Here is a 27,458-nt window from a genome sequence, read left to right as displayed (position 1 = left end):
GATTAACTTCATTAATGAAACACAGCCAAAGCATGATTGCAAATTAATTATATAATGTAATTTTTATTTTCCTATACTTATGCTAACACGCTTAGATTATCGACGTGCAAAATTTTTATCCATGGAGCCAGAGCCCCGCTGGATGTAGTTTTTGTTGGATCGAATTCGTTCTTCGACTGTGCCTCGTTCCGCTGCTTTAGCCAACTGCTTGCTAGAATATATAGAGAATAATAAAATATATAACAGACAGGGTTAATTAACAAAACTCACTTTATGAAACTGCTGTCATATTTTTCTTTGTGATGTTCTTTCTCAAACGTATCCTCTGCTCTGTATCTTTTAACATTCTTGGTCCTTTCGCTATCCCTCCAGCCTGCATTTGCCTGCATTTCTCTTAATCTTGCTGCCTTTTCCTCCTCAGATAATTTCTTTGGAGCTTCTCTTCTATATTTCTGAGGAAGCGGATCTGGCTTTTTCTTAGGAGGGGAGCGAGACCGTTCCCTCCGTGCCGATTCTTTTTTAGAATATCCAGCAGGGAGCTGAAATTTTATTTTATTACTTTTTTAGTTTTTATTGTGTCCAAAATACATACCACAAGACCAAATGCCTTCTTTTTCGGCCTATCCTCATCTGAGGATACTGACTCCGATCTACTCCTGCTTCTTTTTGCATTAGCCTTTTTCGATTTGGCCTCTTCCTCAAGAATTTTTTTTAGATCTTTTTGCTCCATGACATGCTTCAGTTTACTGTACTTCGCAGCTAAAAGCTTGTCCAAGTCCTCGTCATCATTGTACTTGCTCTTCTTATTTTTCTTCTCTTTCTTGTGTTTTTTGTGTTTCTTTCCACTCTTTTGCTTCTCCAACTATAATTTAAAAAAGGTATTTTACACATCTAATAATGAAGTGAATTAAATTAATAGCAAACCAATTCTTTCAACTGCTTCATCCTGACTGGATTCGACAAAAGTTCAGTTCTAGTCTCCACCTCCTTTTTCCTGATTGCACTCAAAGGGTCCTCCATTATTTTTCTGGCAACATCAACATGCCCAGATCCAGAGCCGAAAGTTTTTAAAATATTCGTCGGAATTCCATCTGAAAAATAAATATATGTATTTATAAGTCTCTTAAAAATCTAAAAATAAAAATTGCCAGTTATACCATATTCAGGGTGCATCCTAGATGTGCTGTCCACCACACTAGTGCTGGAGACCTTTTCAGTTTTCAACTGTTCCTCCAAAGGCTTGTCAATAGTCTTCCCAAGCAAGTACTGTTCTCGATCGACTTTACCACCAGGACCTTTATACATCCAGTCAAGTTTTGATCCATCCTTTTTGCTGGTGAGTGATTACTATTAGTAAATAAGAACCCATGAATTACAATGTGATATACTCAATGACTCCTTGCATTTCTGCATAGCTAGTGATTTCTTCTCTGTTCCGTTCTTCTTGCAGTTCTCTCTGCAGCTCTCGAATCTTTTTCTGCTCTGCCTCTTGACGCTGTTCTGCCTTCCACACTTTCTCCATGTTCTTCATAGTGTTTGGGTGCCATGATTTTTTCAAATTCTAAAAATGAAAAATGTTTTAAAGACGAATTCTTAAAGAACTTTCACTTCTTAAAAAAAAAAAAACAGGAATAATTTTTTTGGAACTTTGTATGTATATAAAGGTGATAAATCGACTTGAATTTCTAAATATCCATAAAACTTATTTTGTTACCAAGTCTCCTCCACCCATTTCTTAACGCTGAAGCTCTCCTTGATTGCTGACGATTTTCGAAAAACTAAAATATTTATAGAAATCAGCCAGTCGCAAAAACTACAAAAGTAAACAAACAACAAACATCAGTGTAGGCAACTATATTTGTGTTTTACCAACGCTGCCAACTTAAAATGTTACAAATTATCTCAACGTTTTTGTGATTATATGGATTATATTGCAGTGGCAGCCGTTCAGACTTATTTATTGTATTTTCGTTAATAATAATAAAGACTTATTTATTTGAATGTAAAAAAAATGCAACTAACTTAGAAAATTAAAAATTTTACTTTCTGAATTTCATTGAAATACTTTGATTATTTTGTAAATAAAAAACTGCTTGTCAAAAAAAGATTTGCAAAAAATTGATGCAAATTTTATTTAGAATAGGTTAATTTTTTTGTACATTGAAACAATTAGGGAATTTAAGAATTGACAAAATAATTATATAATTATTATGTTATTATTTTGCATGACGTCCAGTAAAATACTTGATGCCCTCCTTGGTAGACATTCTAGCATATTTTGCCAACAGAGCATTTACAGGAAGCTGAGCTGTAGCAAGTCTCCTAAAAATTATTTTGCAATTGAAATATTGAGAAATCCTAAGAAATTATATGTAATTACTGCATGTACGGCACAATGTCATCCATAGGCCAGGACGACCTCTCTTGGAATAAACGCTGTAGTCTCAAATTTACGTCTTCAGGCAAATCTCTCTCTGGAAAATACCAAATTGCTGGTGGGCTGGAATCTTTGGCGATTATTACTATTCCAGTTAGTTGATTCAGATTTGTCTCTAGACCTAAATAATATGCATATAAAAGAAATTGAGCAAAATAAATATTAGCTGATTTAATACACCATTACCAGGAATGACACTCTCTTGCCAGACTGGGAGGAATTCGTTGAGGTTGAACTTCCTTGCTGCTTTCAAAATGCTCTCAGCTACCATCCGACACACCTTGTCTTTTTTCAAAATGTAGTATCCCAAACCTATTGAGATTATTGAAGATAAAACTGTATGAATTATTTATTTTAAAAAAATTTCAAAAGTTCTCATACCTGGTTTTTCATAATTAAGATCAGTGTAGTATTTGAAAACTTGTTCAAAAATTTCTTTTGGGACAATTTCTGCATGAGCCGCACAGCAAGCTTCCTTGTCTATTTCATCGAAAGGTACCGACTCTTGCTCGATATATGTGGTAATGAAAGAAAATATTCTGAAATGATATTCAAATTCCAACAGGCGCCAATATCCTAAATAAAATCATTAAAAAATAAATTTTATTTGAGTGTTCAACGCCTGCGTACCTTTGTATTCAATAGCATTCAGAGCAAATAGCTCGTTCAGAATTTCCTCCTCACTTGCCTGAACTGTAGTCAGTAATTTATCAAGACTGTATAAATCCTCAGTGTAGTCTTCAGATTCCCTTTCGGGCCCCTTGAAAAGACGTTTGCTCAGCAGCTCTTGAATTATCTTTAAATGAGGTTGAATGAGTCTTGGTTCCAAGTAGTTGTGTACTAATTTGTCAACCTGAAATCAAATATAAGAAAAAAGTTTTTTTTAGTTAAAATTATTCAAATTAAAATTGATTATGATTTTGATACTTACAATTTTAATTTCTACGGTTCTGTCAATATCGTCTCCTTGCAAATGTTTGATATCTTTATGATAAGTCAAAGACTGCATTATTAAAAGGGAATTTGATGTCTCAGTGTCCTTTAAATCATAGGTTTTGCTGCTTGTGCACAGAACGGCGTTGTCGTTTTTGTCTCCTCGAATAACCAAACTATAAATTGTGAAAAAATTGTCAATTCATTAATTTATCATGAATATTTTTTTTAAAGCAAAAGTACCTCTGGCCCGATTCAAGGGTTTCCAGCAAGTCCTTGTTGAGCTCCAGACATTTGTACTCGGGCTCTTCATCGGCAAACCTGATAATTTGAGTGACCGGATTGAGCCAAGTGGTTTTGATTTTCGCTTCTTCAAGCGTCCTCTCGATGTCATCCAATTTTCGGTCACACATTGCACTCCTAAGAAATTTTAATACATAACAATAAGAATTATGTTGACTCAAGAAAGAATATTACTTACATAAGTTACAATCACAAAATATACCAGAGGTGCGAAAAAGCAAACAAGACTGCAACCTCTACAGCTGGCTCAGAGGAGAATATTTGGCGGCAAAAATTTGGCCCTTGCTGTTGTCCTGGAAGGTGTCAGCACCGCTGCAGCCGCCTTGCAAGCCAGGAAATCAATGAATTTGAGCGCCCTCAGTGGCCGTCGGCAGAAGCTGCGTTGTAAACTAGGGAGCGAGAACCGGAGGCAGCGGAGCGATGGTCCGTGTGAGTAAATACTCGAGCACCAGTCGCCGCGCGATTGACATGGCACACCAGTGACCTGCCTCCGAGTGGCCCTTTCGTTTTGCATTTGTGTTTCCAAGCGTTTCTGTTCTCTGAGGTGACCCATGCGAGTGTCTGGGCTGAGAGGATGCCCGAACTGATCAGTGCAGCCCTTTCGACGACTCCTTGTTGACCGGACGGCATGCTGACCAAGAAGGGCAGCGGCCCCGAGGCCTTCTACTGCGACCGCTGCGACCCGGGGTCTGAAGCACCCATCAAAATCGAGGATGTGGTGGGCAACGGCGGCCCGTCGGCGGCCACCAGGACGGGCACGCCCCCTGACAAAATGATGACAGGGTCGTCCTGTCAGGCCCTGAGACACGCCGTCGCCTCCCTCAACAGACTGGATGACTTCAGCACCGAGAAAATTGGTTCAGGATTTTTCTCCGAAGTCTACAAGGTTCGTAACATTCACTCGACTTTGCTGTCAATTTTGGCGCGTTGGTTCTCTTAATTTTCTTTTTTTCTAATTGTCTCTTATTTCTGTTGCCATCAAGTGGACAAATCAGAGATAAATGAATGCTGAATTAAAATAAACAATAATAAGTATTCATGTATCTGATCAGTTTTAAAATGACTTGATTTTGTGTCAGGTTGATGCAGTTTGCAAAGCATGCCGAATTATAATATAATTTTACTGTTCAGGTACTTCAGGTGCATAATTTATTAATATTATATAATATAATTTAATTATATAAGTATGATATATCAGTAGTTAATTTCCGTTAGTAATTATTACTAGTTTATTTCTTGATCTGTCAAAAAAATGAGGTAATCAGTCAAAAAGCTTTTAATAACGTCACAAATTAAAAATTTTAATATTTTAGACTGATTAATTTAGTTTAATTAATTGACGTACAACTAAATCACTTTAATAAATTGTTGATTAAGTAATTTGGTAAAACTCATTTGATGAAATAAATAATTCGATGAAGATATTATTAAATCTAGTTTTGTATTTGAAAAGAATTTGTGATTTGCAAACCTTGCGACTTAATTAATAATGGGACTCAATGGGACTTGATTCAAGTGTGCAATTAAGTAATCACAACAAGTAAACTTAAACTCCTCGGATCGGTACCTATGCGATTTTATTTCTGGTTCGGGGCCAATTTGACTCACACTGGGTAAACAAACCGGTCAAGGAATCCCCATGAATGTGCGCCTGCTGCTAATTCAATTACGCGAGCCTCTGATTGTTACATGCATGATTGTTATTTAAAATTTTGAAATTCAGCACTTAAATATTTTTTCCTTGCTGTGCCCGCAAAGCAATGCTAAAACTGCTCAAAAAAGAAAGATGTTTTCTGATTTGCAATTTTTAAAAGTGCAAAGTAAATTGGCAAAACATTGTTTAATGAAAGCCGAGCCAAAAGAAGGTGAAATTGTGATTTCGCTCTGAAAAGAAAGGGAAGAAAGAGTTTCCCCTTGAATATTTGGCGTTCCGAATTGGGACCTGCTTAGAATTCAGAGCTCGTTGCCGCGAGGTCACGCACCAAATTGTCAACAAGATCCTACATATTTGCTGCGATTTTATATATCAATGCTGTGGGACAATTCCTGACATCGCTGAGAGCATCAACCTCTGAACCCAATATTCAAGCAGTTCAAAACTACCTCAGAAGTGTTTCTAGAAGTAGAAAAAAGAAAAAAAAAGTAATTGATTTTATTTCGCTCGATTTTTTTGCACTATACATGTTTTTGATATTTTTTCTGTGAGAATTTCTCATCCTCTCATTTCCTCTAGACCAAAATTAAGCACTATTTTAAGTGGGCGGGTAAAAGTCAAACAAGTAATTGAAATATATGGCCCTGCTAATTCCATTAATTGAACAAGCAGGTCGAGAACGATCACTCAAAAGGCCAGACTTATCAATTAAAAGGCGGCGCTTCTCTCCATTGTACTTTTCGTATTTATCTCAAAGTCAGCCGGCCTAGTTTGATCAACTCGGTGACAAATCGATATTTAATTGACGAGCAAGGCCATGTGGGTTTCTTACATTCTTTACAATAATTTATCTAAATCTATTGATACACTTCTTGCGCTTCTTCTTGCGGCAGCGCAAAAACAAATAGCAGCGACCTAGTTTCGCATAGACGTGCTCTTTCCCCAAAGCAAACACGTCGGAATCCAGTTTGATTTCTTCACATGCAAAATAGTTCTAATCCCGACACTTCTGGCGCATTTTCGCTCTTTCCGAAACAAGTTAGAAAGTAAAACCGGAGCCGGTTTGCGAATTAGAGAGAATTCGCGATAAGATTAGGAGAGGCTACTTTCTGACAAAGCGTCCGTCTCGATGCGGCATGGGTGAAATTTTTTATTTATTTTGACAGACGTTCGCAGAAAAAGTATAATTAAAAGAGGTGAACGAGTTTCGTGGTAATCCAAGCGTGCTATGCTGCCGAAGGAAAATTTAGAATGCTGGATGTCCGGAGAAAGGACCAAACCAGACTAGACCACTTTCAATCGGACAATTCTTGAAAATTTTCATTTTGCTCCTATTTACCGAGTGCTAGGTTAGGTTTAATGAAAGGTTATTTAGTTCTGTAACTAATAAAATTTCATGAATTTTACAGAAAATTCAAATCACATAAAAATGTCAACAAAAAATATACATATTTTCATGTTTATTACTAAAATTCACACTTTTTCAATATATTTATTATTTTTTTTTTCTCCAAAAAGCCCCCTGTTCTACAAATAAATTTTTTATGGAATCATCAGCTACCCCTTTAAAATTGTAATTTTTCATATTGTGTATTTTTTACGTTTGCACATTCTGAGGTTCTGGGCTGTTCCCTCGGAGCCGACCAAATGAAACATTATTTCAAAATCAGTCGCCACTGATTTGCATAATTCTTGCCTTTCCTTCTTGGTGCGTTACCCGGTTCCCAGCGATTAAATAAAATAAAAACACAAAAACTTGTGCTCGTAAAAAGCGTGACAAGTGGTTGAGACTGGGACGGTCGCCGACTTGTCCGTTAATTGAGTGTCACGGCCCGGCCGATTGGCGTGGCAAGGTCGATCACTTCGAAACGTTTTATTTCACGCACCAGCATCGCTTGAGCCTTGCTTGCTCCCCTCGGCCCATTGACTGACGGGGACATTTACTTCTGTACGTTGGCTGATTGATGATTCATCCACATTGGCTGTCTTTCGAATTCCGAATCGCAGACAGACTGTCGACAAAAGGGATCGCAGAAAGAAACGGCGGGTGTTGAGTAGGCAACGTCAAGAATTGAATGAGCTGAAAGAGTTCCAGAGATCAATCATACAAAAATAAAAACATGAAAATGATTAATTAATTATGGCATCTGAAAATTAGAAGAATAAAAAAATTTAAGTTTGCTGGAAGAAGAAAGAATGAAAATTAAATTATAATCATTTGATTTTTTTATTATATCTTATTAATGTAAAATTAAATATAATTTTTATCATTGGCGATTAAAAATTCTGCCTAAGAATTATTTTACCATTTTTATTAAAACATCATCAGATTTTTTGTGATGCAAAGCGATGCAAAGTTTATTTTCTTAATTAACATAAGACACACTTCATTGGCTATCTCTGGCAAATGTCGTGATGCTCATCATCAGTTAATACCTGCGTGGCGTGGTGTCCCTTTTCACAACCTCCTGCGACTGTTAACTCAATCTGTAGCACGTGAAAATATACATCCAGCCCATCGTTCAAATCAATGAATTGCGCACTACGTTTTGCTTTAATTGGCAGAACGAACGTTCTATTATAGAAGTTGACTTTTCTTCAGAGGACGACATTGCAATGTCAGCACAGCCGAACGTGTCTCCAGATTGATCAAATTTTCGCCCACTCACCTGCATAAAAAAACCTAATCGCTTTTATTTTCATTGATTGCATGTGCATTGGGTCGCGTAGACCGTGAAAACGGCGTGCAACTTTTTGTCGCTCTCTACTGCTAATTAGATTGGAATGATCACCAGCCTCAATTAAATTCTCCGCCACAGGGAAAAGTTCCGATGCCGTACACGTCATTTATTCTTGAATTAACTGCGAGTGCGAATCGGTGACTCGTTAATCATCCAAAGTGAACGTCAGTTGCAATTTCACCGGAGTTACATAAATTGGTTGAATTGAGGAGGAAACAATTTTTTTTTCTAATTGAAATTCCGCATGTCTGGATTAAAAATAATTATTGTAGAGCTGATAAAAAAAAATACAATTGAAGAGTACTTTCAATTTTTAAGGAGGTTAAAAAGTAAGTTTTCTGCAGGACGAATTCCAACAAACGTAATATTAATACATCTTTCAATTTTCTTAAACAGAGTTTGGAAAGTAAACAAAAATTTTTAAATTCAATAAATCGTTACTATGATTTCTGAAAAATTTCTCACATTCATAATATGTGTATAACTTCCTCTCGATGGTTATTCAAATTACTAAGATTTTTAGTACTTCCTTATTTTAAACTCTGTCCAGATTCTATATATGCAAATTTATCAAATCCACTCGCGGCGCTTTGTCCAGTTTGTGGTGAAACCAGCTGGATGCTGCAATTAAAAACGGGCCGTTTTCCATCGTGAACCATTATAATACATTATTTTCATTTGCATTGTTTTCTCAGCAAGAGCAATAAATAAATACAAGCATGTTGCACATGAACAACAAAAACACATGCCAGGATCACACACTCGCTGCAGGCACTTTCTCCGGCGCGATCGGGAAAAAATAATCAGCTTTTACTTCTCGTTGCATGCATGTCAATCGGCGCCACTTTTATTTTCAAGTACAGGACAATTGAATCGACGTGAAATGATCCTTAAAGTGCTGAAAAGCCTCTTATAAATTCGTCTCAATGGAATTAAGACGCCGTTTTTGCGCTTCAAGTCCAAGATAAGCTGGAAAGAATCTAAAAGTTGAGAATATAAAAAAATAATGAAATAAAACGCCGTCTCAAAGGAAAACAGAACAGTCCGCGTGACAAAGAGACGCGGATAAAAATAAGAGAAATTTTGCAAGCCAGGCAAACAGAGCACATCAAGCGCAGAGATGTTCCCATAGCGCAGCTTGCAAAAAGCGCAAGTTGGTTTGTCATTAATCTTCTTTTCCAAGCAAGACATAAAGAATGAGAAGATATAGGAGATATAGGAACGACAGCCAGAAGCAAATAATAATTAAAAGTAAAACGGTCAATTTGCGGTGAAATTCGTGATGATTTAAATGAGGAAAGTCGGTGTTAAATTTAATTTAGAAAGAAGCTGTTATGAGTATTGCAATTATTATTATTTATAAAATCAATACAAAAGTAACCTCAAATCAATGCATGTCGTTAAAAAAACAAAACAATAAAATAAAAATAATCAGATTAAGTTATCAACATAAAAATAACAGATTATTAGATATTTTAAACGTAAACTAAAATTTCATACCACAATTTTTGTCAGTACAATAATAAATTTAATTTTATAAGCATATTTATTTAAATAAATATTTATTATTTTGATATTTAATTTAATTACGCTGATTATATGAAAGCTTTTTATTTATAATATTTCACATCATGAATATTATGCAAAACATTTTACAAATAAAACACCTGCACAAGGTGAACAACCGGCTAATTACAAAGAGCAATAAAACGCGCAGCAAAAAGAAATTAATGCAAATGCGGCGAGAATTTTCGTTTTGAGAAGCTGCGTCTAATTAAATGCTCTGCGGAGTGCAAGTAATGTGAGAGACTTTTTATTCGAAGAGAGTGGTCTGGGCTCAGCATTCATTCTTAATTAGCAAAGGAGCAAAACGAGAGTGAAAGGGATTGCTGGCGTAGTAAAATTGGTTACATCGGCGGCCGCCGTTACGAGAGAAAATTTTATTTGCTGGCAAATAAACAGCGAATGCATTTGTTATGCTAGTGTGCGCCCGCCCGGCGATAATTTCTCACACTCGGCTATCTCGAGGATGCATCTCTGTGAGAAATTCGGACTCTTCATCCGCTGGCTGCGCGATTGTTGAGCGAAATCTGCCGGGTATTTGCATTTTCGCGCAGTTTGTTACTTCGTTAGCAAGACAGTTAGTTCAACTGCCAGACAAATGGATTTCTAATTTTCTAATGATAGCAGCTCGGCGGGATTTCGCCAATTTCTCATGCAGTTAAAATTGTATAAAATAAAAAAAAAGTACATTAAGTAATTTGACACAAATGTTATTTCGCCCAATTTTTGTTTTTAATTTCGATTTTTTTTATGCAGTTTATTTTTAGGATGAAAAATTATTATTTTTAAAATTTTTATTTAATTTTCTATGAAATATTTTATAAATTATTTAAGTTTATTAAAAATTCAATCAATTGAAAAAAATTCAATAAATAGCAGGAGATAATAAACGTTCCCTCTCTTTGAAATGAAATTTATTCTTACAAAGAGATTTTCTTTCCTCTACAATTTGTGGCAAATTTTACGATGTGTTGAACGAAAGTGAAATTGAAGCCGTGATGAGCCGCAATCAGCAGTTCTCATTACCTTTCCTTCAATAAATACCTCACTCAGCAATTTGGCCAAAAACTTGCAAATCCTAATCATTATCGCTCGCTCGCGACCAGACCGAGCAAGCAACAGTGAAAGCTTCTCTGTGGTTTAATCGCCGCCGTTTCGGCAAATAATGCAGCGAGTGATCCTCCTCCGACAGACGTGTTTTCCTGCACATTATTTATTATCACTCGATCACGGCCGAGAGAGATTCATTGCGGAGCTGCAGTCGATTATTAAGGTCGATCTTGTGACGTTGACCTTTGAATCTGAAAATATAAAAGTTGGCACGGCTTGGCGGAAATTCGTGCTGCAAATGCCGCGCGCTTTTCCTCTCCACGCTTCCTATCATGGCCCTTGGGAATCGAATTCCTTTATCCTGAACGCTTTTTGGACTAATGCCAGTTATTGTCATTGATATAAATTCATTGGATTAAAAAAACTAAAAAAATTCTTACTTAGACGACGCCAATAGTCAGTGTGGATTTTTAAAATCAAATAAATTTCGTTAAATAATAATTCATTATATAATAATTAATAAAAAATATATTGTAAATTTGTATAAAAATTTATTTAAAATATTTATATTCTATACTGGTTATAGTGAGCTTTTCTAATCCCTTTTAAAATCTTTGACCTTTCAAACCGCAGGTCTCAAAATATCTCATTTCCCAGCGGACTCCCTGAACAAACAGCTAATTAACAAGACCCAAATGTGAAACAAGAGCCGCGGTTTCCTCTTCATAATTAATTCACATAATTTCCATCCAACCGCGATCGATATTATCCGGCCGATGTCAACATTCGGAGCAACACCAGAAGCCCCAAAAGCATTTTTAGTTTAGGGTGTTGCTCTTGAATGGCGGAAAAAAACCCACTGAGTGTGCCGGGAGGCCAGAGGTGAGCAGAGCTATCTGTTCATTATCACTGGCGAGTGACTCATCCCTATGCTAACCAAGGGCGGCTTCTTGCAAGGGGTTTCGCTCCCCTATCAAGCTTATTGCATTTAATATAGCCGCTTGCACCAGACCTTTGGGGCGCGCACCGAAAATAAACACAAACTGCTATTTGTCCGCCGACGACGACGCAACTTGTTGTAAATCACTAACTTCGAACGCAAAATTTATGTCCAAGGATGATTCACCCCCGCCTTCCACAGAGGGAACCCCAAAACAGTTTTCCCATTCAAAAAGTTGCTCAATTTATATGAAAAATTAAAAAGAATTAGAGATAAGGAGATAAAACTCATATGCCTTAAAAAATAGACAAAAAAATTAAATCAGATGTTACGGAGCAGTTTATGGCAATTTTACTAATTAAAATTGAGTTCCCGCAACCCAAAAGGCACAAGTAAATAAGAGTTATTAATTGAATGGAGAATAAATAAACTCTTATATAAGTGAATGAAAAATTGAATAATTTTGTATCTAAATTATAATTTATGACCGAGTTCCCTTCTCGGCAAAGTGCGTGACGCGTCTCCATACGAGCCAAGGGGGCAAATTCAAATTAAGTCGTGAAATTTCCAGGCCATGATGATTCATTGCTGCAATGCTGAAAAACGTCAGACTGATAAAACAAAATTCGAAATTTACGCTGCACTGTTATTTGGGGTCAAAACCGTTTTTCACGCAAGGTCGCAGACTTTATATCACTGAGGTCGACCTGATAAATTTTCCTTTTCCTCCTGCCTGCGTGACCATCCTTCAGAACTCTTTTTGATTTACGTCCGAAAGGGAAATTGCGTTTCCTCTTCATGTTAGGCGTATTTCCATATATACACCGGTCTAGATATATTGGTTTCACTTATTGATTGACGTTATGTATTGGCGCTCAGAAACGGAGCGCCTAGGCACATTGTTTCGCAGTTTGCCAGCAGGTAATTGGATTACTTTGCATGTGGACACGTGTCAATCCCCCTGTTGCTGAAATCTGCTCAGACCGAACAATATTTAATTTCAAACAGTTCAATGTTCACCTGAAACGGATTGACCCCTTTTCGGTAGAGCTCCGTGTGAAAAAATTTTAAGCAATTTATGATTCAAATTAAGGCTTCAATTTGAATTTCATGGTATTGAAGAAAGAAAACTTGTAACCATGTTAGTCCTTCTCTATTACTCTATTATTTTGTAATTTGAAGAAATAAATATCCGAAGAACTCAAAATTTGGTATTAATAAAGGATCAATTTCGTTAAAGTTCCACTCAGGACTAGTTCGCGTTGTTTTCTCGTCTAGGAACCAAATATTTAAAATTTAGGATTAAATTTTTTAGTTCTTTCAAGGACTAGTATGTGTAATTTTCTCGTCTACAAAAAAAAAATTAAAATTTAGGATTTAATTTTGGAGTTCCTTCCAGGACTAGAATGTGTTATTTTCTCAAAAATATAGTCCTAAATTTTAAATATTTTGTTCAAAGACAAGAAAATAACACATACTAGTCCTTGAAGGAACTCCAAAATTTAATCCTAAATTTTAAATATTTTGTTCGTAGACGAGAAAAATTCACATTCTAGTCCTTGAAGGAACTCAAAAGTATAATCCTAAATTTTAAATATTTTGTTCATAGACGAGAAAATTAACAAAACTAGTCCTTGAAGGAACTCCAAAATTTAATCCAAAATTTTAAAAATTTTGTTCGTAGACGAGAAAATTACACATACTAGTCCTTGAAGGACTCAAAAGTATAATCCTGAATTTTAAAAATTTTGTTTGTAGACGAGAAAATTACACATACTAGTCCTTGAAGGACTCAAAAGTATAATCCTGAATTTTAAAAATTTTTTTCAAAGACGAGAATATTACACATACTAGTCCTTGAAGGAAATCCAAAATTTAATCCAAAATTTTAAAAATTTTGTTCGTAGACGAGAAAATAACACTTACTAGTCCTTGAAGGAACTCCAAAATTTAATCCTATATTTTAAATATTTTGTTCGTAGACGAGAAAATTACACATACTAGTCCTTGAAGGAACTGCAAAATTTAATCCTATATTTTAAATATTTTGTTCGTAGACGAGAAAATAACACATACTAGTCCTTGAAGGACTCAAAAGTATAATCCTGAATTTTAAAAATTTTGTTCGTAGACGAGAAAATTACACATACTAGTCCTTGAAGGACTCAAAAGTATAATCCTGAATTTTAAAAATTTTTTTCAAAGACGAGAAAATAACACATACTAGTCCTTGAAGGACTCAAAAGTATAATCCTGAATTTTAAAAATTTTGTTCGTAGACGAGAAAATTACACATACTAGTCCTTGAAGGACTCAAAAGTATAATCCTGAATTTTAAATATTTTTTTCAAAGACGAGAATATAACACATACTAGTTCTTGAAGGAACTCCAAAATTTAATCCTATATTTTAAATATTTTGTTCGTAGACGAGAAAATTACACATACTTGTCCTTGAAGAACTCAAAAGTATAATCCTGAATTTTAAAAATTTTGTTCGTAGACGAGAAAATTACACCTACTAGTCCTTGAAGGACTCGAAAGTATAATCCTGAATTTTAAAAATTTTGTTCGTAGACGAGAAAATTACACATACTAGTCCTTGAAGGACTCAAAAGTATAATCCTGAATTTTAAATATTTTTTTCAAAGACGAGAAAATAACACATACTAGTCCTTGAAGGAACTCAAAAATTTAATCCTATATTTTAAATATTTTGTTGGTAGACGAGAAAATAACACATACTAGTCCTTGAAGGACTCAAAAGTATAATCCTGAATTTTAAAAATTTTGTTCGTAGACGAGAAAATTACACATACTAGTCCTTGAAGGAACTCCAAAATTTTATCCTAAATTTTAAATATTTTGTTCATAGACGAGAAAATTACACATACTAGTCCTTGAAGGAACTCCAAAATTTAATCCAAAATTTTAAAAATTTTGTTCGTAGACGAGAAAATAACACATGCTAGTCCTTGAAGGAACTCCAAATTTTAATCCTAAATTTTAAATATTTTGTTCGTAGACGAGAAAATTACACATGCTAGTCCTTGAAGGAACTCCAAATTTTATTCCTAAATTTTAAATATTTTGTCCGTTAACGAGAAAATAACTCATATTAGTCCTTGAAGGAACTCAAAATTTTAATTCCAAATTTTAAATATTGTGTTGATAGACGAGAAATTAACGCGTACTAGTGCTTGAAGGAACTCCAAAATTTAATCCTAAATTTTAAATAATATGTTGATAGACTAGTATGTATTATTTTTTTGTCTACGAACAAAATATTTAAAATTTAGGATTAAATTTTTGAGTTCCTTCAAGGACTAGTACGCGTTGTCTAACAGCAAAATTTTATAATAATGGATTAATATTTTTAAAAAATATTCAATTTACAAATTTTCATATTCCTCCTCGTTTAAATTCATAAATAGTGCCGAAATATATTTTAAAATCTACCAATATCTTGATTTTTTACCAATGTTTATTATTTTAATTTTAAATAATTTGTTATCTACTGAGCACAAGCTTTCTTAAAAGTCATAAAATAAACTGCTCGGCTGTCAATTTAGTTCCGCCACTCACCGAATGCCGCTCTTTCTATTTCATTCAGCAGTAGAATTTGCTGTATAAAGAGCCTGTTTGCCCGTTGATAAAGCAATTTCTCCGCCCAAATTGAATTTCGAAAGTGCACTTTCAGTTGTGCATTAATAAACATCAATTATTAGCATTCGTCGTCTGGAACATGTGCACATTTCGCGCTTGGCGGCAAAAAAGTCAAGCATCGTCTGGCGGCAAAAAGCAGGCGTGAAATTTCACTTTGCACGCTGCGAAGTGGCGAATCATGGAGGCGCCCTCTTATCTCAACCGCATACATGTGTGGGTGAGATGGATTATTTATATGGTGCAAAAGGTGCGAGACGAAAAAAAAAGAAAAAATAGTGCAGCAGCACTTTGCTGTGAGCTCTAAAGCGATAACGTTTTGTGATAGTACGCATTGGTTGAAAATATGTATTTTGCCATTACGTCATTTCTTCGAATGTGTTTTCAAAAGATTAGAGGTTAATTTGGGACTTTGAATGTTTTCACAATAGTAACTCCTTGTTGTCCCAATTCCATTCTTATTATAGAAACTGGTTAAAATATAACATAATTATAATTTTTAACCACATTTGTTTTAATTTTTTTTTTAAATAAAAATATCTGAATATCAACAAGCGATAAAACTATTGTCATATTATTTATACTTTACTATTTCTTTAACTCTATTGAAGACTTTTCTTTAAAAGTATTGGAAACTTAATGAAATGTAAGTACAATTTTGCCATATTTTAATTTTAAGAACAATGAATGATATTTTTGCGTATCTTTTTACGCAGATAACAACCCTATATTGAGTTTCACTCGGCACTCAAGAGGCAATTTTGATCAGAGGCCGATGAGATACAAATCTCGCCCATAACCGATTAGCAATTCTCTCTGGCCGAGCATCGCGCAGAGAGCAATTTCGATCACGATCTTGATCAAGTCGAGATGAGATGGCAAAATCGCGAAAACAAACACGCAGACAATACACATCTCTGTTTCGGCAGCTACTCGGCGGTGATGACGATCTAAAAATAAAAAACAGTCTATGGCAAAGACTCTGATGACAATGGGCGATTACGCGGTTGTCCCGCGAGAAGGTTGATTAGCATTTTCAGCTGGGAATCAAAATCAACGAAACAAACCCTTTCACAAACTTTCTATATCTGATGGCAGACGTGAATAGAGAAGGAGGAAACAAAGAAAGATGTTTCCATTGACGGACAATTAAAACGACATTACACACGCGGTCTCACAGGTCGAATAAAAAACACCTCGTGGGACTTTGCTTATTTTAATTGTGCATGTCTGAAGAGAGCATGAAAGTGGCCGATTGTAGAGGATGTTTGTTTGTTGTTACGGATGAATTACGCGCCGGTGCGTTTTCGAGTGCTGGTTTTGCAAAAAAAAGAGGGACCTGTCTCGAGTGGACAAAAAGAGGTCTCGACTGGAGACGAATGGCGCACTTTGGCGCATAAATAAATCGCGCATGTTCGGGATGGGAAAAAACTGGAGGCACTTCTTGATCTTTTGGTGCTGCAAGAGAAACATTTAAGTGGCGCATAAATAAGGCATTAAGATGTAACGTGCATGCAAATGAAGGACCGTCTGGAAAGGTGGAAAATCTCGGCGAATCGCAGTCTAAATTGGATAGAAGTTTCATTGGAATGGAAATTTATGCCTCCGGGATCATTGCCAAAGGAAAAGATTTGAGAGAGAGCAATTTTCTCTCGACCAGAAAGGGTTTGGCAAATAATGTGTTCTCCCTCGTTATGAATCATTCAATACGTTTGAATTGGAAATTGGAGAGTGATTTATATGGAATTTATTATGCATTCAGATATTATAAGAAAGGAAAATCGCTGATGCAAAAATAATGAATTTATTCCAAACTTATGTAACAAATTGCCTCGCTAACTTGAAGTTGTGAATTTTTTCCCAAATATGGAACCAAATTCTGCAAAAAAAAATGTAAATTTTCTAAAAATTTATTTAAATTCTAGAATATTAAAAGAAATATATAAAAGAAGTAAAAATGATGATATTGAGATTCCCTCTTAGAAATTTATTTTAAACATTATCTAAAAATTTTACATCTAAGGTCAAGAATCCAACAGTGTGACAATTCAGCTGCCGTTTCTTTTTTACCATTCCCAGCAAGCAATAAAATTACTCAAGACCACACATGAACGAAAATATTCAAAGCCAATTATCTTACAAATGCTGCTTCTCTGTGGCTCGTCTAACCAATCGTTTTTTTTCTGTTTCATTTTACGCTCATTTTATACACGCTGAGGAATCTCACTCGTTCAAATTGCAGCCAGCATAATTTTAGAGACGGATGTCATTCACTCGGATATTGCGCACGTCTGCATATTGTGCTCTATATTATTTTGATTCCATAAATGAAAATAAGGTTGCAGCTGCGCGCCGAGATGATCTAGATCTGGCTGCATATCATTATATGGGAGGCCGTATTAGTGGCGCATAATAAATATCAATCAATTATCTGTGTATATCGGTCCTTCAAGCCACTTTAAACCTTCTTAATGAGACCCAATTAGAGGGTCGATAGAATTGAATGAGCAGTTGACATTAATTTTCAACGCCTGCCAATTAATGGCCTCTTTGTAATTTTAAAAAAAGGCGACTACTTTTGTATTTATTTAAAAAAAATTTAATTCAAAATTTAACTCTAAAATAATTAATAATTTAATAATTAAATAATAATAAATAGTAAAAAAGTACCCAAATAATAAGACTGAAGCTTGCCTTCCCTAAGCTCAAACAAGGGCACAGGCTGATAAGACACTGTCTTGGGCTGACCTAAAAAAAATTATTATTTAAATTAAATTTTGATTACGAATTTACTAATTTTAAATAATTAAAGCAGTTGGTATTGGATAATATTTAGTGTAGTACAGCTCAAATTAGGACCTTTTTGACACCATTTTATTTTTACCAGAGTTGTTACAGAGTCACTTTCCTGGTACAATTTGCACCCATTAGCAATGAGATTAGCGGGCAAACGTCATCGCAAGCGAACACGTAATTTTTCACTCGTTGCCACCGTAAAGGCCACCGTACTTTTTTCACTACCAGTTCCGTTTTCCCTGCGGAATGACAATCCAGCACGTTACCTCAGAGGCTAATCATATCGGCGAGTTGAAGGATTCAAGGAACTGCTTAATTGTGGCCTTGGCTAATTAATATGTAGCCGGGCCGCTGTCACTCAGCGTTTATCGCATTATTCTGTGGCAAGGGCGTGCGCCGAGGAAGCAAAATTTTATATTCTTTTCACCCAGAGACGCTTATTTTGAATCTCGTTTTCTGTTTTGTAATTATAAGAAAAGCTCTCAAGCTGTCAGAATGAAAAAAGCGTGGGTCGGTTATAATTATTTTCATTTTTTTCCTGCCCGCAAATTTTTGGCATCCGCTTGGAGAAACGTGTGCTGCTGCTACAGGCCGTAAAAAGTGCTCTCTGCAATAAAATAAAAAACAATATCAAAGTGAAGAAGTTGATTTTCTGTTTACGATCTAACCAAAGAGAGACACGGTGGTTGACTATGGAGATCGCCGCACGAGCCGCAATAACAAACAGCCAGAAAGCAGTTTGCACACACTCAACGATCGAAAGGGCAATAACGAGGCATTTGGCTCACTTGGGAGTTTTCTCGCCCGTCCTGATTGTGTTCATGAGAAAAAAAATCATGAAAACGAAACGTCTTACTGGAAATCAGGAACTTGTGAAAGGCCATTTTTAACTAATTAGTGATCGTTCAGTGAAAGTCCTGGTGCAATTTTAATAATTGGCACTTAAATAAATTTATTTAATTACTGAACTGTAACGAAAATTAAGAATTCCTGATTATTAGAACTGATACGTAATATTTAAAAAGTTGAAAGTTTACAGTTCATTTTTACTAATTGTAGGAATTGTTTGAACATAGATTTCAGGTTGAATTGAATATTATTAATTTTACCTCTCAACTTTAAAAGCAGCAGAATAAATTGTTAATTTTTACCAGGAAACTATTTAATACTCTTTGGGCTGTTTCAAATTTATTTATATTTTGATAGGGCACCGACTAGACAAATTAAAAGCGTTGTCACGATTGTGGAATGTGCAGTCGTGGGCACGATAACACATTATATTTGTCAGCAACTGCAGACGTCGTGCGGATGCACATCGCAGGATGAAAATCACGACATGAAAATAAGTTTTAATAATTCAAATAGCGGTACCCAACAATGGATTTGAGCGCAGATTTCGTGACTTTGAGGTTAATCCCTCGGACAAAAGCACAATTGGAAAACAAAATAAAACACCTTATACTTGACATTCAAAGTGCCTGCAAGAGGCGCTAAAACGTCTCAGCATTTCGAATTTTCATTCGCTCATTTAGACGTCTTTGGTATTAAATCTATAAAACCCACCATACAGTTAGCACGGAGATTATTGTCGTGCCAGAATGACAAAACACAAGAGAAGGTTTTCGTGCCGGTGGCTGAGCATGATGTCGCCGACGAAGAGACATTCGTATAAAAGCGGCAGCTGCGAATTTATACACGGTAATGGGATTATTAGACTTTGCAGTGAGCATGTGCTCACTTGCATAGCCCAACCGTAATCAGAGCAATGAATCAATGCTTGTTTTGCACTTGACAGCCCTCCTGCATGCTTCAAAGCAACGACAATTGAAGCCTCGATTGCGGACGGACGGTCGGTCACGGTTTACATTGCAAGCACCTGTTTGATAATAGTTTTTCTTTGTTTGGAGATAAACTTTAAATTTAATTACAGTCTTAACTTAGACAAGAGCCTCAGACTCTCAATTAATTAAATTAATTAAACGAAAGGTTTTTTATAACAGATGTAGCTTTAGTTTTTTCTTTTTAAAGCATTTTCATTTTGAAAATAAAGAGATCGGGCTTTCCTCCATACAAATATTGTTTTATTCTAAAAAACTAATGTTTTGTATTATTATTTTTTGAATGAAAACAATTTTCGCAAAGAGGAAAAGCCCGATCTCTTAATTTCCATCGACTCGATTAATTTTCCATCTCCTCAACCGTAAATTTCTTCAAACATTTTCATTTTATTTATAATTTTGAACACGTTCAACTTGTTAGATTCTGATTTGGTTGTAATTGAGCTTTTAGTGGGCCCACCAAATTCCAGTAGTAATACCAAAAGGTTATTTTAGGTTAAGTCCCTTAATTTTTTGTTACTTTTCTCGGAACTGTCCCGGAATGCTTGCCGTTGCATTACCATAAAATCGGTGTCGTCTCAAAGTAAAAAATAGGAGCATTCCTAGAGCTGGCCGTTGAAACAAAGCGTCTAATTTTGAGGCCGAGTGCCCATCGATAATGGTCGTTATTCTTTCAAGGCGATTTGCCAGGCAGTGGTGCATTTATTTCTGCATTGATCTGTTCACGAGACGACCGACCAAGTACAATCGCCGCTGTCTCGACTGAATGAGTAGAAAATTATTTTGAGACGATTTAATTGCCGTCGCTTTCCAAGCGCCTTCTTGCGTGCCACGTGAATTCCGATTCGAAAATGTTCTCCGCAAGACACCAAGGTATGGAGGTTTATTGTTAGTTGGCGCGGTGCAAGACGATGCTGGTGCTCGTTTAAAGGTATAACAGCAGTTTGACAGCGTCACCGAGAGTGGTTTGCGTTTGCAGAGTTCGGTGCATAACGAGGAAAATATGGGCGTGTGTGAGATATTTAATGGGCCTTAATTAAAGACACGGCATGATTTCTAGTTTTATGGCAGGAAACTTAAGTCAACGCCTGCATGCACTTTTGTGCAACTTTTCTGGCAGACAGTTTTCATAAAAACTTTAGGATGTTTAAAAATAATATTTTTTAGTATACATAGTATAATTTTTATTACTTTTAATTAATTTTTGTGTTTTTATTATTATTTTTTTTATTAATAATTTACATAGATTTATTTTCTCTCTTTTTTTTCATCACAAAATCGTCTGTCCGCCTCTAGCGCATTGTATCTCTGTAATTCGCCATAATTTAAATGTAATAAATTTATAACTCTGAGGATCACAATTTCCTAATTTAATTATTAAATGATGAAAGTCTATTTCCATGCTGAGGATTATTGATCATTGGATATAAAGTTTTTTCAAATTCATTGTTGCTGAATCAGGATTCTCTTCAACATTATTAAACTTTGTTATTCATTGATATTCTCTTTTGAAATTTATCTCTTAACTGCACGTCAAGCCGTTGCTGAAAGAAGTATAGCCCCATTTATTTACATAATTGTCCCCTACGCGGAACAAATCTAAAATTAAAGCTTTCGACGCATTGATTTGTTGCAGAGCGACAGTAAAAAGCACGCCCCGCCATCAATTTTGTGTTCCGACTTGTCACCAAGAGAGGAAAGACCTCTTCCTTCATTTAAATACATTCAAAGAATGAAAAAAATAACTTCAGTGGCACATATATTTTAATAGCATTCCATTTCCTATATGCGCAGCGGTGAATTTTCTCACAATCTCATCTGCTTCCGCTAAAGCGTTTTCGGCGGCACCACTTTCTAAACGACAGTGATATGAATTTAATTGCGACTCATTCAAGTGAAAAAGAGCTGAATTATTTATTTTTAATACATAACAAGAGAGATAAGAGAGCGATTTCTCTGCTGCGTGAAGTGTGGGATCTTTCCTATGCTTGGATTATTAATTTCCCGACGGGCATTGTGCATTCGTTTCAAGTGTAATATAATTCATTACCACACAGTCGCCGCACGCTACTCGGAGAAATTGAAAGTTATTGTTAATGTAAGCGCAGAGTGCATTGCACCCACGACTTCTTGTCTCTGGCATTATCATTATTACTCGGATCAACATCGGCTGCAGGGGATTTTCTCAGGAGAGAAAAAATTAATGCACGCCCGAACCCTTCTTCTTTTCATGTACATGCCTGGATGCGACATTAAATCATTTCGTAATGACGTTTAATGCGTCAGAAAATTTTACTGCTTGAGATTTATTATCAAAAGAATTTGTTCTGTTGTGCTCGCGGCCCATGGCTTTGAATTGGTCAGAGGCAATGCACTCAAAGACTGCATTGGAAAATTTATGATTTGTCTTCATGAAGGCTTTTAGAATTTATCTGGAAAATCAATAAATAAATTCCATAAATTCATCTAGGGCACTACGTGATGATTGGTTGTGTTTCTTGATAGGACACATTCTGCGACTACAAATCTAATTTGCAGGAAAAATTTGAAGTCTTTAATTTTTACAATACGTTTGTGCCTAACTTTTAAATTTTATAAATTAAATCTTAAATCTGTCTTAAATCTCTAATTTTATCAATGCACACAAGAAACTGAAAAATCTCATTTTTTTTTTATAATTATCGATTTATTTGTCTTAAGTTTATTTATTTATAAAATTATTTATTTTTTATTTTGATTTGTTCTTCATTCATTGAAGTTAGTAGTTCTTTTTAACCTATATAATATTTTTGGTTGCAAATATTAATTTATTTGGCTTGTAATTGTTGATTAATTTTATTAATGTTTAAATATTACCAACTATAACAAACACTGTAATATTAATTCTGAGGTGATTGATGGCCATACTGATAAATGTCAGGCCATCACTCACCTAATTAAATCCACACTGTAAGCCGAATTTCGCCTTCGCATTTAGAGCCAATCTAATCAACGAGTGCATCCTTCCACACACTCTAATGCAGCACAATTTTTCCCTGGCGTCGTTGCACATAAATAACGCCAGAAAATCCATTAATCAATCGTTTAGCTTAATTTAATGGCAGCCCATCGTTTCATTAATGGAGCATTCTCATAAGCAACTTCCTCTTGGCCACAAAAAAACGTCGAGACGCCCACGCGGCCCAAAATAAACACGCGAGTGGGAAGAAGAAAAAATATTAATGTTGGCGTCGATTTGAAAAGTTGACGCCTCTAGGCTTTACGAATCTAAGCGAGTGATTGATTTTTTTCTTTTGACTTGTTTCAGGTGGTGCATCGAACCACGGGTCAAGTGATGGTGCTCAAAATGAACAGGGTTCGCGGGAATAGACCCAACATGCTGAGAGAAGTGCAGCTGATGAACAAACTGTCGCATCCCAACATTTTAGGGTAAGTTTTTAATTAAATTTTAATTTTTTTTCTTTTTAAATAGCAAGGATTTTGAATTATTTTATGCTCATAATTTGCTTTTATTAATTAGAAAATCACTCGTATTTTGTAATTTAAACACAATGTTAGGTTCAAGAATTTTAATTTTTTTGTTAGAATTTAAATGTACTGGGGCGTCAATACAACAATTTTTATAAAAATTAAAATTAACAGCTTCTAAACAGTCCTTGAATTGTAACTAATGAGCCACCACATTTGGTCTGGAAACAAAGTAAATCTTTCTGTTTTAACAATTTTTAAATCTTATATAAGATCATTAAAAGAATTATTAAATTAATAGAATAAATAAATATAAGATAAGAATATTTCAAATATTTTAATAATCAAGTTGATAATTCTCTAATGTGCTTACGAAAGCTCCTTTTTTGTGAAAGTGTGTTAAATGCTAATAATAAAAATGAAAGATTTTTAAGCGATTGATTTCATAATAATGCATGCGTAAATGACCAAATTCAAGGCGAAATGCGTTTGGCCAACACCGTGGGAGTCAACATTTTTCGGCCGGTCAGCGAATTTTGCAATCGTTAAGCTCTGATAACCAACGCACTTGTGATGGCCTGCGCGCGTGAGTTTGAAAGCACCGACTTCTTTTATCTCGCACACTTTTGATGTAAGCTCGCGGCGAGCCGTGTGTATTGAATTTCTCGTGTGTTTCTGCATTTGTTTCCTTTCTCACTTGAACACACCGAGAGAACCAGTCTTGCGAAATCCGATCTTGGCGCAGGGTCTCGTGACACTGCCTTGAAAGCCACCCCAGCCGACTTGAAAACGAGAGTGTGCCTTACTTTTGAACACACAGTCTAACCCAATTTTGCGACATAAATTATGAAACACACCATTGAAAAAGGAGAGATATATAATTTTAGACTGGAAACAACAACAAAAGAAATTTGCATCACAAGTTGGTTCGTAATTAGCAGGTTCGAATTGATTACACGGTGGGCCGGAGAGAAAGAAAGAGAAGTCATTACGCACTTTTCCGTTTTGGTCTCGCTGAAAAGAAAACAATTGAAGGAGTGCTGAATGACCGAGTTGGAGAAACAATTTGCAAACCAGAATTCCCTTTACTATTATTTTAATTTAATTGCTGCCAGCACTTTTGATCTACTTAGGTTGAAATGCAAATTCTAGAAAGATTAAATTGATCGATAGCTTCCGATCAGGAACTGAGGCAGAGCGAATCAGATTGTCGTTTATTTATTCCGGTCACATTTGCCAGCAGGTAAATAAAATCCTTCTGTGAAAGGTCGTCGCGCCACTTCGCAATGAAATGGTCGAGATGCAAATTGAAATGCAGCACGAGATGTGCGTCATAATTGTTTTCCTTTTTACATCCTTTCCTGCCGGAGGCTTCTGGCAATAAAGTAGTTTGAGTTATGATTCCTTTGTGCTCGGGGTTGCCTCGTAATTGCGTTCCGATCTTTTTTCTTGTTCATTACGCATTCTCCGGTCGACTTTGAACTCGATGAGATGAGTCTTGGCAAGGACGAAATTTGCCAGGAGAGAAGGAACTTCTTTCATATTGGTGAACTACAGAGGAAGAAGAAAAATCTTGTTATTTTTTTACAAAAGGCACTAGTTTTAATTAATTATTATTGTTGTTTATGCTTATTTGTCCACATCGTTTGCATTTAATTGTTGAAAACAATTTATTTGAAAAAAGGATATAGAAATTTAATAATTTATGTAACAAATCTTTTGCTATACAGCATTATTTGATTTAAATTTATTCTTTGTATGGTCGTCTTTGTAGAATATTAATAATTTTTTCAATTTATAAGTATAAACTTTGATTAAAAAACCAGTCAGTTATCTAACTTAAGCTTGGTTGTAGCTACAACTTGACCTTTTATCATAAATATAGTTACAAATGATATATAAAACGAATTGGATTTTGATTAAATAAAAACTGTTTGGTCATTTTATTAATTCTTTAGTCTTAAAAAAAACGTGGATTTTTCTGCCATTATTTCAGTTCAAAATAATGACAGGAAGTTGAACATTCCAAACGGCTTTAAAACAGCCTCTGGTTCTAAACAAATGTTCATCGGAATTTGCACATAAAGTGCGCGCTAATAGTAAACTTTTGCGGAAAGCCGCTCATTTTCTTTGAACATTCGCTCCATGCTTTACTTCTTCTTCTCGCCTGCGTTCCAAACACGCAGCGGTAAATATAACAAAAACCAAAAACAATCGCAGATGGCACAAATATAAATAGAATGGGCAACAGCTAAGGTTATTTCAGTGGAGAGTCAGAGTCGTTTTATAAACAACTCGTTTCTTTTCTTGCCATGCACCGCAAGCATCTCAGCGCGGCTGCATCGGTGCTCATTCTTTCTCCGACCTGCCGAGGTTGCCGACGACCTCCCCGCCAGCGTGATTTACCTTATTTGGGCGAATCCTTGCATTTCCATTTGGTAAACTGCTGGACGCAGAGAACTCAAACAGAACAAAGAACCGCAACCTTTCTTTCTTGCACTCATTTTCTCGCTTTATATCTAAAAAAAAGCTTTAGTTGGATCAGTTGAATGTATGTAAATAACAAAAATTTCATTTTTAATTTACTTTAACTAATGTTCTTTTTTTATTTTTAACAAACAAATATAATATTATCTTGGCTATTTATTTTTGAATTAAATTTATCAACTGTTTGATTAAAATGATTGACCTTTCACTTGATTAATTCTCATTTAGCTTTTTTCTGAAAAGGTTTTTTACTCCACAATTCTTGCAAATATCATGATAATAAATAAATCTGCACATTTGAAAATTACATGCTTAATTCAATAAAACAGGCACGATAACTATAAGATTATTATAAAAAATTAGATAAATCATAAAAATGACCAGCTAATAATTTATAATGTTGGAATTTCTCTGTGATATTTTTTTTAGCAGGGTGCAACACTTTAATCAAGAGGTCTATTTTCAAATCTCAATCGTCTAGTGTTCGTCATAACTGATTACATGATATCTCCATTTCATCAGGTGGCTGATTGGATTTCCCTACGCAGAGCCGCTCTCTTTATAAAATACTCGCCAGAGAGAATGTTTTTCGCAGACCATATGCGCACTCAATATTTGTGCGTGTAAATTATCCGACTGTCAGACTCGGCTGAGCGACCGCAGGCGTGTGGCTTATTTGGTCTCTTCGAATTATTTCACACAGATTACCGGTACGTGGTGCCGAGACTAGGTCAAAACTCTAACATAATTCGGTATACGGCACGACATTGGGCATCTGTTTATTTTTTGCTAACGAGTCAACGCGGAAGTGTTGAAATTTGTCCAAAAATATAACTTTTTATCATAAAATAAAAAAAATTAATTAATCTATTCAGTTGATATCAAGATTAAATTTTAAAATTTGGTTTCCTGGCAATCGTCCAAAATCAATGCAGAGCAGATGGTAAACGTAAAATTCAGGTGAAGGTTTTGCAGCCTATAAACTCTAAACTTTTATAAAACATTAATACATATGGGCCATCTCAATCTCTCTATCCAACTTCCGATTCCATAATTCTTTGCACCAGTTCGTTCCGGCAGCAAAGGCGAGACTAACAAGCTAATTTCAAATTCAAATCAAACAACACGAATCAGTTCCTGCTGAAAACTAGAACACCTCCGAAAGCCCGAAACGGTCGAAAAATAATTGCGCTTCATTCTTTAAATGTAATTTCCGCGTTCACCAATTGCTTACCCTCGCCGCTCCAAAAAAGGCGACCCCAAGGTTCGCTCGTCTTGTCCTCTCTGATCGCGAGTAAATTCCCTTAAAGGTCACTACGCTTGTCTTATTCTTGACATCGGCGGCACAGATGTCACCGGGAAAGCCGCAAAAGTGGCGATTTACGGGTTGTTGGCCACCCAGCCAGACGGAACCGCCCGCTTCGGTGCTCGTTCGGGGGTGGCCGCGATAAGGGCGGGGGCGGCCGCCGCCGCCGCAGATGGCCGCCCCAAGGCCGCCGAATACAAAGCGCGGCTTTCACTCTGGCGCCGGCTCGCTCTCTGATTCATCTCACCATTTATTGCCGGTCTGTCCCGCAAGCGAGCGA

At 35.7% G+C, this 27,458-nt stretch overlaps 3 protein-coding genes across 4 annotated transcripts in view; 1 reads left to right on the top strand and 2 right to left on the bottom strand.

The window, feature by feature from the left end:
• Positions 1-3: 3 nt before the first annotated feature.
• LOC132202585 (pre-mRNA-splicing factor CWC25 homolog) lies at positions 4-1,853 on the bottom strand. 2 transcript variants are annotated; one of them, XM_059629580.1, is made up of 8 exons: positions 1,715-1,853; positions 1,389-1,561; positions 1,158-1,333; positions 925-1,091; positions 593-862; positions 271-539; positions 78-211; positions 4-22 (listed from the first exon to the last, which is right to left on the bottom strand). In XM_059629580.1, the coding sequence occupies exons 1-7, from the start codon at positions 1,730-1,732 to the stop codon at positions 97-99; spliced, it is 1,188 nt and encodes a 395-aa protein (XP_059485563.1). In that variant the 5' UTR covers positions 1,733-1,853; the 3' UTR covers positions 4-22; positions 78-96. The 2 variants fall into 2 exon arrangements, with proteins under 2 accessions (XP_059485563.1, XP_059485562.1); XM_059629579.1 differs by lacking the exon at positions 4-22 and having other exon boundaries at positions 36-211.
• A 275-nt stretch (positions 1,854-2,128) lies between these two features.
• Positions 2,129-4,005, bottom strand: LOC132202325 (sister chromatid cohesion protein DCC1). Its single transcript, XM_059629168.1, has 8 exons — positions 3,852-4,005; positions 3,614-3,790; positions 3,369-3,546; positions 3,068-3,290; positions 2,819-3,013; positions 2,624-2,749; positions 2,381-2,558; positions 2,129-2,322 (listed from the first exon to the last, which is right to left on the bottom strand). Coding segments are annotated over exons 1-8 (1,185 nt in total). The 5' UTR covers positions 3,854-4,005; the 3' UTR covers positions 2,129-2,216.
• A 60-nt stretch (positions 4,006-4,065) lies between these two features.
• LOC132202324 (uncharacterized) overlaps positions 4,066-27,458 on the top strand; it is a 57,386-nt gene continuing 33,993 nt past the window's right edge. The window contains exons 1-2 of the mRNA XM_059629167.1: positions 4,066-4,559; positions 23,225-23,346. Coding sequence (XP_059485150.1) covers positions 4,302-4,559; positions 23,225-23,346 — 380 coding nt within the window. The 5' untranslated portion in view covers positions 4,066-4,301. The remainder of the gene's footprint in view (positions 4,560-23,224; positions 23,347-27,458) is intronic.

This window comes from Neocloeon triangulifer, unplaced genomic scaffold (assembly GCF_031216515.1).
Source record: "Neocloeon triangulifer isolate White Clay Creek 2 clone unplaced genomic scaffold, ASM3121651v1 ptg000015l, whole genome shotgun sequence".
NCBI classification, from domain to species: Eukaryota; Metazoa; Arthropoda; class Insecta; order Ephemeroptera; family Baetidae; genus Neocloeon; species Neocloeon triangulifer.
This window is presented reverse-complemented; position numbering and strand designations above follow the sequence as displayed.

Coding starts and splice junctions, on each gene's coding strand:
- LOC132202585 (XM_059629580.1), bottom strand. Junction 863..924: donor TGAAGCAGTTGAAAGAATTG/GTTTGCTATTAA, acceptor TTTAAATTATAG/TTGGAGAAGCAAAAGAGTGG. Junction 540..592: donor AGAAGGCATTTGGTCTTGTG/GTATGTATTTTG, acceptor ATAAAATTTCAG/CTCCCTGCTGGATATTCTAA.
- LOC132202325 (XM_059629168.1), bottom strand. Junction 3,291..3,368: donor GAACCGTAGAAATTAAAATT/GTAAGTATCAAA, acceptor ATTTGATTTCAG/GTTGACAAATTAGTACACAA. Junction 2,750..2,818: donor TCTTAATTATGAAAAACCAG/GTATGAGAACTT, acceptor TAATCTCAATAG/GTTTGGGATACTACATTTTG.